An 18690-nucleotide genomic window follows, 5' to 3' on the forward strand; every position below is an offset into this window, starting at 1 on the left:
AAAAAGGTGCCCATATCTATGTGGAAATCAATCAAATCATTACAGATTTATTTCTGAAAAATATTAAATTGCTTTTCAAATTTTCTGTTCAAATAATTTAATCAATATATAATGCTTGCAGATATACAGTTTTACTGAGTATCGTTTCTTTTTCGCAACAAAACCGATACATGTTCAGAATAGCTTCTATATTCCTTTTCCATAGGTTGTTGACTTCGATATGGTCAGCACTTGTTGGTTCAATTCGTATTAATTAGTTCATAAGTTAAAATCAAAATAGTCGTATGCACAGTTTTTGTATATTGTGAGTATAGGTTACAGGTTATTACCAAACTTTTCATCTTATTTCCACGTTAAGGTGCATCCATTGCTTAAAATAAATTACGAATTACTTCACCAACATGTGTGTATCTGTTGAACCCTTCGTTGTGTTCTTCTCATATAAAACGTGTTTTATTTGGGTTTGAAGCCCCAAGGCAAGTCAGGGAGCTCAAAATAGGAACACAATATTTATCCCGAGTAAGCAATTGGACAACCGCATCTTAAAATATTTGCATGGCGATTATCCAAAGCTATAGTTTTTAACCGTTTCCGATGTATACTAAATCAGTATCATGGTATAGGCCTATTGGCTTTAAGGTTATTAACTATTTTAAACTGTTGTGATTTGGTACTTGGTAGTTCACAGCATCTTACGAATGGTAGTGAGCTTTGGCAAAAACTGCATTGCTCAATTCATAGCGAGCGTGTAGAAGAATTAAAATATCACAGATATACTTTTATAGGTGCCGCGGTTCTTGAGTTACGTTGTAAAGAGGGCTGAAACAACACTTTTGTAAAACGTACATAACTCAATAACAGCAATAAAGTTTGCAAAGTATACAATTTGAAGAATGAACTTTTGCAAAACATCAAGGTGTTATTTTTCAATAATATATTGATCTAGACAATGAAAATCGATTTTAGGTTGCTTCGACCAACAATACCTCGTCTACCCTTAACCAACCTATCTAAACAACCAAAAATCACATTTTCATCAAATAAGTTTCATATTGTAGCTTAGATTTACGAGTATAATCATGGGTAATTTCAATATCCTAGCACGTAACAGAAATGTGATGATGGTGGTAGAACTTTCATTCAAAATAAAATAACGCAATTAAAATCAAACGTTGTTGTCGAAACCACCTGAATGTGTCAGATAATAAGGTAAAAAAAAACATGTTTGTTTCCTGTAGCAGGTCAAAAAAGTCAAATGCGAAATGCGGTTTTTATTTTTATTTTTTTTTATCATCCATGTCTTCAAATGAAACAAAAACACTTTTTTTGCTGCAAATTGGAATGGGAAGTTACAGTGGGTCTCTCCGACACACACACAAAAATCACATTTTTTCATGTTCAAGAATATTTATGACCCCCTTCAACCTGCAGAAGTTTTGGCTATGCTCGTTTGTTGTGTAATGTGTAAATGTTTACTCCAGTAGTGTTTTATATTATATATTTTTTTTGCGATTTTCCGGGTTTTTTCTTTTTTTTTCTTTGTAAGTGAAAAAAAAATCAAATGCGGACAATAAGCCGTCAAAAACGAAATGCGCGCGCTACAGGAAACAAACATATTATTATGTTGGCCTAATATCACAATAATATAAGACCTTTCTCTGCTCCGTTCTAACACCGCATATGACAGAAATCACCGTCCCACAAACACCAAGCTGTGTTTGAAATTAGATATAAAATGCACATGCTCGCTGTATACTCTTGCAGCAAATAAATTGTCAACACATTTTAATTATACATTTGGTTTCCAAAACTATGCATTGACAAAATACAATGGACTATTCATGAGGTTTATTGAGACGTGCATTTTGTCATGTAATGGTGGACGACACTACTATATAGACGGGGTGACTTGTGTTCATTTATTTATAATCGTACGCATAATATACATTATATACTTCCTGATTTATAAATGTCATGGCTCTTGGCCATGAAAATAAACAGCCTCACTAACAACTCAACAAACAAAATTGCAACCAGTCAACATACAGACAACAACACCGCGCAGAAACACAACCACCTTCAACTCCACCCCCTGGACCTGGAAGATGCCGAAATTTTACCCATTACATTTTTTTTTTGACTCAAACACATTTATGAAACGAAATACATAATTTTGTTTACTATTATAGGCACAAGACACGTGTACCTTATTATTCCTAATAAAATTGTTGACTAATGTAGACTTTCCAGTCCCTGAATTTCCTCACAAAAACACGTTGCACTTTTGTGCAGTTAAGGCCGTGTAAAATTAATATTTTGGTTCTCGTCCCTCCCTCCTCAATTTCTGGGATTTGTCAGATTTTTTTTTTTTTTTTTTAGATTTTTCAATTTTTTAGACTTTGGAATGACTTATGAAATCTTCATACATATAAATAAGTTTATTAGAGAACAAGCATCACTTCCAAGTCTTTTTGTGGTACTCTAGGGGATTATCCCTCACTGAATCTCACATTTGAAAAAAAAAAAGGGCCTCATCGTTTCCTCGAGCACTGTTGGAGAAGACCGAAAACTACTGACAATGCTAATTTTACATTGAAAAAAAAAAAAAAAAAAACCACCTCCCTCCCTCATCAATTCATGAAAATCCTCTGGACGAGAACCAAAACATTAATTTTATACGGCCTAATACCAGTTGCATAACACAACGAACAAACAAACCAGCACACGAACTCGCACGCGCAGGCAAATAAATCATCAAAGCAAATACAATTTGAACTTAAATTATTGGTAGAAATAGGATGGAATTATCAAAGGAAGCTGATTTCAATTACGCTTAATTTTGCTTCATACATTTATCTGATAAATTTCGGATATTTTGTTTTTCTTCAAAAAAAGCGATCTGACCTTTAAGCCACTGGCGGATATAAATATAATAAATAATGATTCCTCAGTTGAACATTATATTTTTTTACCGTTTTATCTAAAGGAAAGAAAATACGGGTCAATACTTATAAAAGCTATTACGGCTCTTTCAACAAAGTTCATTTTATTTCTAGGCCCCTGGATTGAAAGTTAGGCAATAAGAGAGAAATGTATTGGGTTTAAGGTTCCCTGATCATTTCTGTGTAATTATAGAGCCTGCCATCAGGGATTCACTCTATCATTATAAAAATTATTTGAAAAAAATCAAAGAGCCCTTGGAGTAAAAAATTGTAGTGTAATGATTGACAGACACAAATTCAATCAAAGAATACTTATTTTTTTAATCGATCAAAAAACAAACGCTTTACATCAATTTTGAATTTAGCCCGAATCCGTAAATATATATGCTGCCGGACCAGGCAGCATGTTGCCTGCTCAGGCAACATAGGCCTTTGTAACTCTTCCGAATTTGTCAGACTAAGCCCTACATAAAGATGGGGGGAAATGTTACTTTTACAAACATTATCTACATCTAATTTGACAGTTTGTCAAAAGGAAAAACATGCTCCTAATATTAAATAATAATAATAATTCAAATGACAAAACAATTTCTAACAGTTTTTGTTGTTGTTGTTGTTGTTGTTGTTGGAAATTTGATTAAAATATGGAAATTACCTGTATTTTAATTAAAATTGTTTACTGATTATCTATTGATAACATTATATATTTTTATTAACTCTTTATTAGGAACCAAGAAATTATGGTCTATTATGGATACTCTATTTGAAATAGAGCGTTGCATTGTGGGATACCATGGTGCCTGGTCAGGAAGTGTTTCCTGGTCATGCAGTCGGACCAGACGCCATGTTTTTATTTGTATTTTTTCAGAATTTTTTTTAAAGTGAATTTTGTTTTATTCCATGTTAAATTATGAAAAACGGAAAAATCTAAATTTACAAAATTGATGTACGAAAAATGATGTTCGATAAAAAAAAATATCGCCTGACTGATGAGAGGTGGTTTGTTGTGGACGGCGTATTTCTCATCAAAATCTTTATAATTACCTCTTTTTCTTAATTTTGACAGGGTTGTAATCCCCTGTACAATGCCAATGAGGTGCCACCTGAATTACCCAATCATGGAGGCGAGTCTTATCACAGACCGCAACAGGTAAGTTCGCGTCTGACATTCTGACAGCTAGACAGAAAATGCCGTACTACGCAAGTAGGCAACCAATCACGACGAGACTTTGCCCTGACGTCAGACGCGATTTAGTCTTTTTATCTCTGTCTTTCATTATAGGTGTTTTTCTGCCACCCCCGTCCTCTATAAGATGTTTTATTTGTCATATAAAACCGCACGCATTTACGCCCAAACGGCCCTAGCTAGTCGTAGATCCATCCTTTGCGCTCATTTTAGTGATAAAATTGTTAGTACCCCAGCATCTTACCCAGGGTAGGACCGGCCGTCAAAGATGACAATAGGGGGGGGGGGGGGGGTGAGGCCCACTATTTATATTGAGGAAAAAATCGGTGAAATCACTTTTTTGTAGAATTTTTAGCCGAAAATCAATTTTGCCTATATTTTTGTACATAACCATAATTTCCTAAATTTGCACTCACATTATGACGTCATAGCGACATTATGTGAGGAATGTTTGTACAAACCTTCTGTATCACTGGATAGAGGAGACCCGTAGCTATATACATTGGTACTAAATATAACGGTATATGACGTTTATAATTGAAAAAATAGGGGGGTTGCAATACCCCCCTCTTCGTTGTTCGTGTTACAAAATATGGCTCAGGAGTTCTAGGGTTAATAACTAATATTCAATGTTTGTGAACAGTTTGGTAAAATTTCAAATAATCTCTCAAAATATTACGGGCTTAAGGTCCGTTCATACTACACCGCAATTGCGGTAGAATTGCAATGTCTTATAGTTTAATATATGCAACCGGTTAGCCTAACATCACCAACTAAGGAAGAGTGTCCGATTGGTAGCCTCATCCACACATCAGCCCCACTCCCCGACCCCAATCTCTACCATACTCATGTGAAATGTTAGGTTAGAATTTGAACCTAGGCAGGTTGGGAATGGTGCAGGTCATTCTGTCACATTTAAACAGTGTGCGACGTAATCACCGGTTCCTTAAACGTTTGATTCCAGGATACTCAGTCGTCGAGCGGATCAAGCAGCAAATCAAGCAAATCGAGCCGTTCAAGCCACTCTAGCCGATCAAGCCACTCAAGCCGATCAAGCCACTCAAGCCGATCTAGCCATTCCAGTATGTCAAGCCTAGATAGTTCGTATCATCAAAGACATAGTATATTTGATTGCTTCTTCCGGCGACAACCTGACCACTATGATGTGAGTTTTCTATCTATTATTTGTCTTGATGTCTGAATAAATATTAATGTAAATTAAAATGCGTGTCTGACAAATAAAAATAAATATATAAATAATGGGGCTTTCATACAGTAGATTCGAATTTGCCAATAAATTTAAGTTGACTCTTTGCCATTATAAACTCCCATTATTATTATTACTATATTGGTTATTAATAATATTTCAACAATTCAATTTTTCAAATCTTATAAAACAACAATAAAATTTAATTTAGAGGTTTAAACCTTTGATCACAACACAAAAATTTGCGTACCTGTAATTTTCAGTCGACACTTCGACTTTCATCAGCAGACTGAAGAAATAAAATTTCTTTGAAAATGGAATTCTGAAAAGTACCGATTCATTAATTCTTAGATAAAGTTTGTAATGATTAATTTCATATTCATACCATATCCATCATAAAAAAAAACATTGGCCCTATATACAAATAAAGATAAAATAACAATATCTCAATAAAATATTTTGTCTTTCAAAACGTGCTTCAAAAACAAAAAACAGTTCGTACTTTAGTACTTGTGTTCATCAAAATCTTTGTTAGACAGTTTCAACGATACACGATTCTTACAATATAAGTCCACCTCAAGGTTAGCAACTATTTTAAGTAAATATTTTACTCAACATTGAGTAAAAAATTACTTAACATTAAGCTCATATAGGTCACAACTCAACAAATGAGTAAAAAATTACTCAGAATTGAGTAATGTTTTACTCATTTGTTGAGTTGTGACCTATATGAGCTGAATCTTGAGTATTTTTTTTACTCAACTGTTGAGTTGCGACCTTTTTACTCAATGTTAAGTAAAATATTTTTTGCAGTGTAGTTTACAGCGTGAGCTTTGGCAAAAATTGCATTGACCATTTCATAGCGAGCGTGTAGAAGAATTCAAATATCACAGATATACTTTTGTAAGTCCTGTGGTTCTTGACTTATGCTGTAAAGAGTGCTGAAACAACAACACTTTTGTAAAACATACATAACTCATTAACAACAATAAATCAATCGAGTTTTCAAAGTATAATGATTTGTAGAATGAACTTTTGCAAAACATTAAAGTGTTAGTTTTCAATGATATATTGATTCAGATAATGAAAATCGATTATAAAATTGTTGTACGAAAAATGATGTTCGATAAAAAAAAATATCGCTGCTTCGACCAACAATACCTCGTGTACCCCAAAAACTACTTGATCAATTCTCTTGTTTTAAAGTTTGGAACAAAGACTGATTAATTATGTATCAGTGTTTGTTGCTACTTTTATCATCTTCATTCAGAAATACAGCCATTTATGAAATCTTTGGCCAAAAAAAGTTGTGCTTCTCTACATAATTATAGACTTTTTATGCTCTTTATGCTTCAATTTGTGTTTGACAACTTTTTACCTTTAAGGAATGGGGTATGAACGTTTGGACAGTATTTATTGTGGGACATTAGAGCACATCAGACATATCAAATTGCATTCTGAATACGAAGAATGTCCTTCTGATATCAAATAATTTTGATTTTTTGAAATCCGCAATGTAATATACATTTTATGGTAAATGATTCAAATTAATATTTTTGATATTTAATAGTACTCGAAGTAAACTTTATAAATCTGATGATTTATACTTAACGTGTATGTAGGTGGGATGAAAAGCCGACGATGAATTGAAAATTGTGACCTTTCGTATTGAAGATATGGATTTTTTTCCCCAAAAAAATCCATATCTTCAATATGAAAGGTTAACATTTTCAATTGATCATCGGCTTTTCCTCCCACCTACATACACTTTAAGAATATATCATTAGATTTATAAAATTTACTTCGAGGACTGTTATATAACAAAAATGTGAAAAATACCAAATTTTATAATTTGTATTATATCGTGAATTTCAAAAAATGAAAATTATTTGATATCAGAAAGACATTCTTCGTATTCAAAATGCAATTCGATATGTCTGATGTGCTCTCATGTCCCACAAGAAATATTGTCGAAACGCTCATTCCAGATCCCTTAAGTGAGTTGAGTGGTATAATCAAACGAAGCATTAATAATTGAACATGTTTACGGGAACGGATAGCAACATTTGCAAATATTTTTGTGGGACATGAGAGCACATCAGAAATATCAAATAGCATTTTAAATACGAGGAATGTCCTGAGTAAAGTGGACAACCTCTATTCCACGGGGTTGGTATGTCACATACGTTACCATACTCGTTAATTAGTGACTTGTTAATTAGCATGAATTTCCTAAAGACTAATAATAATCACCCGATTCACACATATGTACACGTAATACATTGTGTCAATATGGTCGTATGGCACGGTAAATGTCGTGCTGGGATGGATATTCTGTATTACATGCGTACTGGCACGGTGTACCCCGTTGTCAAAATACCACGTACTTTAGTACAGTAATAGCGCCCTCTGTTGGTCATAATTCACTTTAGTACGTATTTTCAACGTAGTGAAGAAATATTTGCATATGCTGTAATACAGAATATCCATTCCAGCACAGCATTTACCGTGCCAATACGGCCGTATTGACATAATGTGTTACGTGTACATATATGTGTATTGGGTCCAATAATAATTGACATTGAGGAAGTTGGATGGGGCGTATTGACATAAAATATGAGTATGAAATTAAATCTTTTCTGCATCTGATGGTAAAAACAATTGCATGTTTTGGGTCACGTGTGTGATATACAAAACCCTTTATTTGTTTTGAACTTGTCTACAGAGTTCCTATCCATTTCTGTAAAGTGGTCAATGCATGAGGATTTGGTCACGCTTGCTGGCTTGTCACAAAAATGTTTGAAAATAAACATGATAAATGATACCTAGAATTTGATTTTTTTTTCCAAGATAGGTTGGCGTATCATTGGTCAGGTGTTTAGGGCGGGGAGGGGCGGGGTCTGGGTGGGGAAGCAAAGATAACAAAAAAACTTCATTGTGGCCTATAGTTTTAGACAATTCGCGCTCGAGAATATTTAATTTTACACTATTTTACCCCAAATCAAGGTGAAATGTGGTGTTTACAGGACCCATTTGCTGTTTTAGGGCTAAAAATAAGATTTCACAAGGCAATTCACGTTTTAGGAACTGCAATCAGTACTAAAACTAGTGGGTTTCCAACAGATATTGCTTTTCAGATATACCCGGTAGTTAAGCAGAGTATTCTTTCAATGTTACAGAGTGTTTTTTAATTGAATTGTACAAGTAGTCCATACTTGTCATATATGCTGTCGAGGAAGAGAGACACTTCAAAAATCACTTCATCCAATAAAAGTTAATTGTCTTAATTTACAATCTCATTAGAGTGACATTCACATATAATGGATTGAAACCTCAATCGAAGAGTTAAATGTAAGAGTGTTAAATATAGCTCAAATTGGAGTAATCACTTTGCGCTTCAATTAAAGAGCGAAATATACAGGCTATATCAAAATGAGTGGTACCAATCAGTTTCCAGTAATTATGAACAAGACTGCCATATCAAAATGCAACATACGATGCATATAACGTGTCGATACATGTTGTGAGTGGCTGTAAAACTATACAGAGGCTCCGGAAGATTTTGAATATTGGGGGGGGCAAATTTTTGGCCTGCTCCAAGGTGCGAAACACTGAAGGGGGTGGGTGAAGCGCAGAAGCTTTTGAAATGCATACATTTTTACATGAATTGTACCTTACATTTTGAATTATACCGTAATATTTGAATCTGATCCTAAAATTATGAATTTTACCCTAAAATTTACGAATTTTACCTCAGATTATTGGGGGGTCTAGGGTACTTGCCCCCGGTTCCGGAACCACTGCTATATACACATTGTGGTCATTTCAATATGACCCAATTCTGCATTTGGAACAGATATACTGGAAAAACAGCGGAGCAACATTTAATAAACATTGATTTTTTTGAACACTTAATAAACACTTATTTGTACAGAGAAGGTATATGTACAGAGAAAATTTTTATTTTATTTTTTATTTTTTATGGGGGTTAATTTATAAACACTAAATTAACGCTAATTTTTCTGCACCATTTGCCCATGCACACTGATATCTCAAATTAAAGAATACGTCCTGGTTTGCGGTCATTATTGTTACCTTAATTTTCGAAATCGTCAAAAGTGTCAAAAAGTGGCTGCAGAGAACCAAAAGTAGCTCATTTCATTTTACCAACTAGTAGGGGGTGGCATGTTTCCAAGCCTCCTCCCCTTGTAGGGTTTGATGTCCATTGATGTTCCAGGTCTTCTGTGTGCTTATTCACCTCTCTGGTCTTATTATTCTTCTCTAACTTTATATGTTTTTATATTTTGTCTGAATAGGACCATCATTCCTCAGTGAGCAGTGTTTCTAGTATTGAGATGCAGGATAATGGTCCTAAGGGACATCATGGAGGAAAACACAGGGTAAGTAAATCTTTGAATGCCACATGACGTGCGGAGCCGAAATGGAAGGAACGTCATGTCGGTACACCGCGGTGGTGGCAACCCGTCGGTAGGTCCATTTTGCCTGATTATTTGTCTGTTTAAATCCAGAGGGTGATTTAAGTACTACCCAACACCCCACTGGGTTAACCGTACAACAGGTGAGCAGTGTGAGTAACATGACACTACAGCTCTGCTATGCTGCATAGAAGTGCATGGTTATAAATTTGAATTTATACAGTTATATTTACATTAAAAAAGGCTGTGAACATGCTGGTCGGGTTTCACATTTTATGTTATCTACAGAAGGTGTGAATTATCCTTTAAACACACATAATTTTTGTTCTGAAATCGACCAAGTATTAATGACACACACACAATGTTAGAACAACATCTTTTGCACAGAATTCAATGGGATTTGAAAAGTAAAGTGACAGTTGAAACGCTAGTGATAACACTTTTGCAGTGCATGATGGGGCTTCCTTAAATCATCCTCTGGTTTAAATCCGAGTTTATTTGAAATCATTATGCCGTCAGTATATTTTAATGATGAGCCACCCTGGTCTTGACAAGCTGGGTATACGTCACTGAAAGGCTCTAATGCTAAATTATTGTTCATATTACCGGTCAGAATAGTGTCTTGTAAATAGACACAGCTTCAACAACAACAAAGAAGCTGAAGACACAAGCAAGTCTAACAAGAAGACATAAATTAATACATGTATCAAAAGCAAATAGATGTGACTTTGTGTCTTATGGGGAATCTTCTCTAACCAGGTTTCACAGGACATGTTTGAAATTGCCTCTACCAATATGCTTCGGCTATATTTATAAATATGTTCTTACGCACGTGACCCATGGGCACGACATACCAAGACCAACAACCGTGACCAAATCCTCATGCACTGACCACTATACAGAAAAAGATAGGAAATCTGTAGATAAATATCATCAAAAATTATTACACATGGGGGATTCCGAATATGTAATATTGGGCTGTAATGTTATCAAAAACAACATTTTGAAAGTATTTGAACACTATATCGTGTTTGGCAACGAAAAAAACTGTTCTTCGGGCCTGACCGACCTAGAATTTTGAAAATTTTCTTTAATTTTGATAAATCATGTATATAAAATCCGCAGTTTGGGGGCCGAAAATGATTTTTGCTGAACATGTTTAGAAAATATGTTTGGAAATAATATTTAGATTTTTTTTTACAGATTTGTCAGATTTAGTGAAATTTAAGTGTAATTTTAGCCTCCAGAAAAACAAAAAACCAAAAAACGCCCAACCGAACGTGAAAGGTCTGTCCGCCCGTAGAACAGGGATTTTGTTCGTCGCCTTGTATATGTATTTTTTTTTTAGGGGGGCCGTGGTGGGCAGTAGGGTGCATCAAACGCCCCTCATGTCAACCATATTTTTGTACCTAGTGTCAAACTGTGCCATTTAACTAGAAAATCATCCCCTCCAAATTTAAATTCAATCAGAGGTCAGGAAGGGGGTCCACCGTGAGCTTAAAGTTCGGACAGAGGCAACCAATAAAAGTCCGGCCGGCAGCTATTGTATTATATACACAGTTATACACACACATTAATAGCTGCCTTTAGTGAAAGTTTAAAGTACTTCATATCACAGCCAATACTCAATCAAATGCAAATCCATTTGAACTAAGCAAAAAGGCAGCTATTTTCAGACATATTTGAGGTCATAATAATAGCTGCCATGTGCATGTTTCTCTATTTACAGCTGTTTCTGCATGGAAAATGGATCCATCGCGCGCTACAAGCTTAAAGTTTGTGTATGATAGGTGCCTTTAACTAAATGACAAATCAATCAGGCAGCTATTTATTTTTCATTACTTTATACTGCACATCACTGTGGCTGCCATATGAATAACAATGTAATAAATTGCTTAATATTTATCAGTCCATATGATATGCTTTCTCAGATTAGGTGTCTGTTTTCTATCTTGCTCCACCACTTGCAAGACATTTGATTATGTTCCTCACTCTGGGCAGTTGCTAGGAAATCTGTATGAGTTTCACACTGCATCATTTACCACATTGACGGCTCTAACATTGCTAAGCGATAGCAGTAAAGCTAAGGACTCGGGGCAATCAATTACATTCAAGCAGTCATGTATGTCCAAACTGCTGTATAGTATAAAAATCTCTCTAATGCAGAATCACATTGAACAGCTTCCGCAAGGCACTGTGACATCAAAGCACCAGCTACCAAAGATATGTGAATTTGTTGTATTTGCAACAATAATCTAAAGTTCCTGCTGGATAACATGCAGTGTTGCTTCTGACCCGCCATGGAACGATCTTCAGTTGTACAAGCGCCTCCTGCAGTATGCCGATATCAATTTCGGTGTTGCAACAAGTGCACGCAAACCCACAAAGCCCTGAGCAGACATATGTGGTACATGTATCTCACCGAAGAGATGGCACCGCTTGCTCTCTTTAGTGGAAGCTACTGGGTCAGTACAATAACAAGCTTTAGCGAGAAGGCTACTTGAACTTAAACCTGATGCAGCAGCACTAAAGCCATATATTCGCTTGGCGCAGGCTTTGGAAAGACAAAAATCCCTGACCCTGAGAATATCACTTAGTCTACAGTCGTCCTAGCTGATTTTGCAGGCAAGATTCACTATGAACATCCTGCAGATCAATGACAAATTCCTAGCAGACAATGTTGATACTTGGCCAGAGTCCTCGGTTTATCTGCAATCGCTTAGCAATGTTAGAGCCGTCAATGTAGCTCAATGTGATGATGCAGCAGAACGTGGCGTGAAACTGGCGTGCAGATTTCCTAGCTGCTGCCCAGAGTTAGAAACATTATCAAAATGTCTTGCAAGTGGTCCAGAGCAAGATAGAAACGGACACCTAATTTGAGAGAGCGTAAACTGAATGATGTTACCTAATTTACCAATATCATATGGACTGATCAGCAACATAGATAAGTACATTTATTACATTGTTATTCATATGGCAGCCACAGTGATGTTCAGTATAAAGTAATGAAAACTAAATAGCTGCCTGATTGATTTGTCATTAAGTTATGGACATTTTTACATGAATTGTACCTTACATTTTGAATTATACCGTAATATTTGAATCTGATCCTAAAATTATGAATTTTACCCTAAAATTTACGAATTTTACCTCAGATTATTGGGGGGTCTAGGGTACTTGCCCCCGGTTCCGGAACCACTGCTATATACACATTGTGGTCATTTCAATATGACCCAATTCTGCATTTGGAACAGATATACTGGAAAAACAGCGGAGCAACATTTAATAAACATTGATTTTTTGAACACTTAATAAACACTTATTTGTACAGAGAAGGTATATGTACAGAGAAAATTTTTATTTTATTTTTTATTTTTATGGGGTTAATTTATAAACACTAAATTAACGCTAATTTTTCTGCACCATTTGCCCATGCACACTGATATCTCAAATTAAAGAATACGTCCTGGTTTGCGGTCATTATTGTTACCTTAATTTTCGAAATCGTCAAAAGTGTCAAAAAGTGGCTGCAGAGAACCAAAAGTAGCTCATTTCATTTTACCAACTAGTAGGGGGTGGCATGTTTCCAAGCCTCCTCCCCTTGTAGGGTTTGATGTCCATTGATGTTCCAGGTCTTCTGTGTGCTTATTCACCTCTCTGGTCTTATTATTCTTCTCTAACTTTATATGTTTTTATATTTTGTCTGAATAGGACCATCATTCCTCAGTGAGCAGTGTTTCTAGTATTGAGATGCAGGATAATGGTCCTAAGGGACATCATGGATAGGTGCCTTTAACTAAATGACAAATCAATCAGGCAGCTATTTATTTTTCATTACTTTATACTGCACATCACTGTGGCTGCCATATGAATAACAATGTAATAAATTGCTTAATATTTATCAGTCCATATGATATGCTTTCTCAGATTAGGTGTCTGTTTTCTATCTTGCTCCACCACTTGCAAGACATTTGATTATGTTCCTCACTCTGGGCAGTTGCTAGGAAATCTGTATGAGTTTCACACTGCATCATTTACCACATTGACGGCTCTAACATTGCTAAGCGATAGCAGTAAAGCTAAGGACTCGGGGCAATCAATTACATTCAAGCAGTCATGTATGTCCAAACTGCTGTATAGTATAAAAATCTCTCTAATGCAGAATCACATTGAACAGCTTCCGCAAGGCACTGTGACATCAAAGCACCAGCTACCAAAGATATGTGAATTTGTTGTATTTGCAACAATAATCTAAAGTTCCTGCTGGATAACATGCAGTGTTGCTTCTGACCCGCCATGGAACGATCTTCAGTTGTACAAGCGCCTCCTGCAGTATGCCGATATCAATTTCGGTGTTGCAACAAGTGCACGCAAACCCACAAAGCCCTGAGCAGACATATGTGGTACATGTATCTCACCGAAGAGATGGCACCGCTTGCTCTCTTTAGTGGAAGCTACTGGGTCAGTACAATAACAAGCTTTAGCGAGAAGGCTACTTGAACTTAAACCTGATGCAGCAGCACTAAAGCCATATATTCGCTTGGCGCAGGCTTTGGAAAGCCAAAGTTCCCTGACCCTGAGAATATCACTTAGTCTACAGTCGTCCTAGCTGATTTTGCAGGCAAGATTCACTATGAACATCCTGCAGATCAATGACAAATTCCTAGCAGACAATGTTGATACTTGGCCAGAGTCCTCGGTTTATCTGCAATCGCTTAGCAATGTTAGAGCCGTCAATGTAGCTCAATGTGATGATGCAGCAGAACGTGGCGTGAAACTGGCGTGCAGATTTCCTAGCTGCTGCCCAGAGTTAGAAACATTATCAAAATGTCTTGCAAGTGGTCCAGAGCAAGATAGAAACGGACACCTAATTTGAGAGAGCGTAAACTGAATGATGTTACCTAATTTACCAATATCATATGGACTGATCAGCAACATAGATAAGTACATTTATTACATTGTTATTCATATGGCAGCCACAGTGATGTTCAGTATAAAGTAATGAAAACTAAATAGCTGCCTGATTGATTTGTCATTAAGTTATGGACCCATTTTCCATGCAGAAATGGCTGTAAATAGAGAAACATGCACATGGCAGCTATTATTATGACTTCAAATATGTTTGAAAATATCTGCCTTTTGCTTAGTTCAAATGGATTTGCATTTTATTGAGTATTGTCCGAGATATGAGGTACTATAAAAACATTCACTAAAGGCAGCTATTAATATGTATGTATAACTGTATATATAATTCAATAGCTGCCGGCCGGACTTTTACTGGTTGCCTCTGTCCGAACTTTAAGCTCACGGTGGACCCCCTTCCCGACCTCCGATTGAATTTAAATTTGAAGGGGGTGATTTTCTAGTTAAATGGCACAGTTTGACACTAGGTACAAAAAATATGGTTGACATGAGGGGCGTTTGATGCACCCTAGTGGGCAGTGTGCAAAGTTAAAACAATGGCGGTTAACATTTTGTACTCCAAGAATTAATGAAGAATGCAGCTGGAAATTTTATTATTATGGGTTTATTACTCAGAAAATCAAATTATGAGGGTGACGATGTAGCTTCCTTTCCAGTTATCTAATGTGTTTATCATTGAAAATTCACAGGCCCACCACCACGCAAACGAATGTGCCGAACCTGTTCCGGAGCCGGAACTAGACCCAGATTTGGCGAAGAAACGCAGATGGCTGATCTGTAAAACTGTACTTCTTATAGTACTACTTGTTTTATGCTTGATCCTATTCGTCGTTGTTCTGGTTGGTGAGTGTTTGTTTGTTCGTTTGCATATTTATTTAACCGCTGATTGGTATACACGAAGACTATTATGATTTATTGAGCCAATCAGCAACATCGTAAGAAACTAAGAATAGTGGTAGAACTGAAAAGGATTGAACTTTTATTTAGAAGCTGTACTTCAATTGGTCAGATGAATATGTCGCGTATGTAATTAACCAATCAGAAAAAAGATAGTTCATAAGGGATGAACGCTGTCGAGACACGATAGTGTTCTGATGGGTCCAGGTTCACTCAAAATCGTTTGTTTTCGGCAGGGTGCGCGTTTTATAGACCAATTTTACCCCATTTTCTTTTCTAAGCGACATGAAATTAATAACATATAAACAATGTAAAATTTTCCTAAAAGTTATATTGCAATGATTTTGAAAACTAACATACATTGAAATAGATTTCACCATAAAAATGGATTTGCCGCATTCCCATCCCCATTAATATTGACATATTATTCATGTTATATTAAAATTAACATAAAATGTGTATTTTTGTTATTATTTTATATTTCTTTACAGCAATTAAAGACAAAACCTTTGATAATGTGCCGCGTAAGTATATAAATAAAGTAGCCTAGGCGGTGTTTCACTGATGAACGTTATAATTCCGTGGCTTATTTATATTGCAAAATGTGTGTTTTTTCAGTTTTTCAAACATTGCTACCGACATTTCCAATGTGCATATCAAATGTTATTTTCTTACCTTTCTCCATTTGTTTGTTACAATATTTTGAAAAGCTTGTATCTCAAAATGCCAAAATTGGACTATGCCACTTTTGCAACTCAGGTCTTCAATTGGATTTTAAATAGTTTGTTGTTTTCAATGTCTTCTTTGATTTGCTTGAAACAATGACTGGAAGTTTGTTTCTCATTGTTATTTTTCAGCACCCCCAACAACAGTAACGCCGGTACCTTTATATAGTAAGTAAAATTAATAATCTAAAAGATTCTTTCCAACATTTTAGTCGGGGGGTATTCAGAATTAGTCTTCACAAGCAAATCTTGTGATACTATATTTATGAGTGAAAAGATTCATTGAGTAGGATTGCTGTAGATAATGAATAGTAAACTTTTGTTGGCCAAATCCATTTCAAAATTTACATAATTATCTGTGTTAAAAATAACTTATTGGTGTCTCATGATAAAATGTTTTCTTAAAATAAGCTATCCGAAGGTAAAAAAGAAAAAAAAAATTGGAAACTCACTCTGACGAAGTTAATACTCTAAATACTATTGTTTTTCCCTTGGTATTTTTGATTAATTAATTAATTAATTATATTAATTAACTAATAAATTAATAAAGTTAATTGATTTGGTTAATTTATTTGTATATTTATCCATGTATAATTAATTTATTTATTATATTTTTATTTATTTATTTATTTATTTATTTATTTATTTATTTATTTATTTATTTATTTATTTGTTTATTTATTTATTTATTTATTTATTTATTTATTTATTTATTTATTTATTTATTTATTTATTTATTACAGTAATTTTTTCAGTCAGACTAACTTTTCAATTTAGAGTGCTTAATCCCATTACAGGAGAGCGTAAAAAACAAATTTCAAAGTACAGACTTCTGGAAAGGCAACCGTTACTATGAGTTTCACGGCATACCTCACTTTCGATCATTGGGTACACGATCATCAGGCGGATGATCGGGTACCCAACGATCGGGTACCCAAAGATCTGATGATCGGGTACCCAATGATCGAAAGTGAGGGCATGCTGTGAAACCCAGAGTAACGGTTGCCTTTACTTAGGTCTATATTTATTTATTTATTTATTTATTTATTTATTTATTTATTTATTTATTTATTTATTTATTTATTTATTTATTTATTTATATATATTTTTTATTTATCTATTTATTTATCTATTTATTTATTTATTTATAAATGTATTTTTTATTTATTAATTAATTTCTTTATTTATTTACAAAATTACTTAATTACTTAATTCTTTTTCTTTATTCATTTGTAAATACATCTATTTCTTATTAAATTAACAGAGGCAGTTACTGTCAACGTATCCGTGGTAATAGCAAGGCCATACGTCGAAGATGACATCCAGGGTTTCGCTGATCTGTATATTGAATATTCAGTAGCGGTGAGTATGACAGGATCACGCAAAGTCGGAAATTGTAAACATTATTTTGTGTTGTATCTTTAAAAGTAATGATGATACGTACATAAAAGTATACATTTTCAGAAAGGAAATGACACAATGAATCCAACTAGCAGTTTTTGAGAAAAGCACCAAAGCGCCATAACAACTTACGCAAAATATCAAAATGGATGAATTTGCAAATTTGTGTTCTAAAGAAACGCATCTAGGAAATGTTTTCTTAAATTTTTGAATTTTTTCTTCGTTTTAAAAAATATGGGTCAAAAAAGATCAAAATTTAACTTTTTTTTAAATTTTGACCAAAATTTGAGATAATTAAAGGTATATTTTCAAAACTAAGACAAAATTCAAAAAATTGAAAAAAAAAACACTTTCTAGATTTCTGTCTTTAGAACACAGATATGCCATTTTTGTATTTAGGATAAGTTGTTATGGCGGACCGGAAATAATTGGCATGGAAAATCAATGTTGGCGCTTTTCTCAAAAAGTGCTCATTTTTGCAGAAATCTGCCGTGCTAGTTGGATTCCTTCCATCATTTCCTTTCTGAAAATGTATACTTTTATGTACTTATCATCATTACTTTTAAAGATACGACACAAAATAATGTCTAAAATTTCTCACTTTGAGTGATCCTGTGTGCCACCTTAAGTATCAATTTAGATGAATAATAAACAAGTTCGGTATTTTATTTATGTAAGTTTTATCATTTCTAAACACTTATAAATGAAAATAATCATCACATGGAGCTCATTGGCTTATATTGTAAAAAATATTCACAAAAATAGGCTCAAGTGGAAACTTAACTTGAGAATAAAAGCGGGCATAATTCTGAATTCCGATCATAATTCTGATTTTCCTGACTTAGCAATCACCTTGACCCTGTGCATATGTGTTTTATTATAGCTATTTTGGATATTCTTTCAGATTTTGATTAAAACCGATATCAAAATGGAACTCAATCACGTGCTCTTTATGTTGGTACTTCATTAATGT

The 18690-nt window shown here is 34.6% G+C and overlaps 1 protein-coding gene across 1 annotated transcript in view; it reads left to right on the forward strand.

The window, feature by feature from the left end:
- Positions 1-3735: 3735 nt before the first annotated feature.
- The window catches only part of LOC140161779 (uncharacterized), a 35078-nt gene continuing 20123 nt past the window's right edge, over positions 3736-18690 (forward strand). Inside the window, exons 1-8 of the mRNA XM_072185078.1 lie at positions 3736-3798; positions 4009-4092; positions 5093-5293; positions 9652-9735; positions 15384-15537; positions 16083-16115; positions 16449-16484; positions 17581-17678. Of these exons, the coding sequence (XP_072041179.1) occupies positions 3736-3798; positions 4009-4092; positions 5093-5293; positions 9652-9735; positions 15384-15537; positions 16083-16115; positions 16449-16484; positions 17581-17678 (753 nt within the window). The remainder of the gene's footprint in view (positions 3799-4008; positions 4093-5092; positions 5294-9651; positions 9736-15383; positions 15538-16082; positions 16116-16448; positions 16485-17580; positions 17679-18690) is intronic.

The sequence above is a fragment of the Amphiura filiformis genome, chromosome 10 (assembly GCF_039555335.1).
Source record: "Amphiura filiformis chromosome 10, Afil_fr2py, whole genome shotgun sequence".
Classification (NCBI taxonomy): Eukaryota; Metazoa; Echinodermata; class Ophiuroidea; order Amphilepidida; family Amphiuridae; genus Amphiura; species Amphiura filiformis.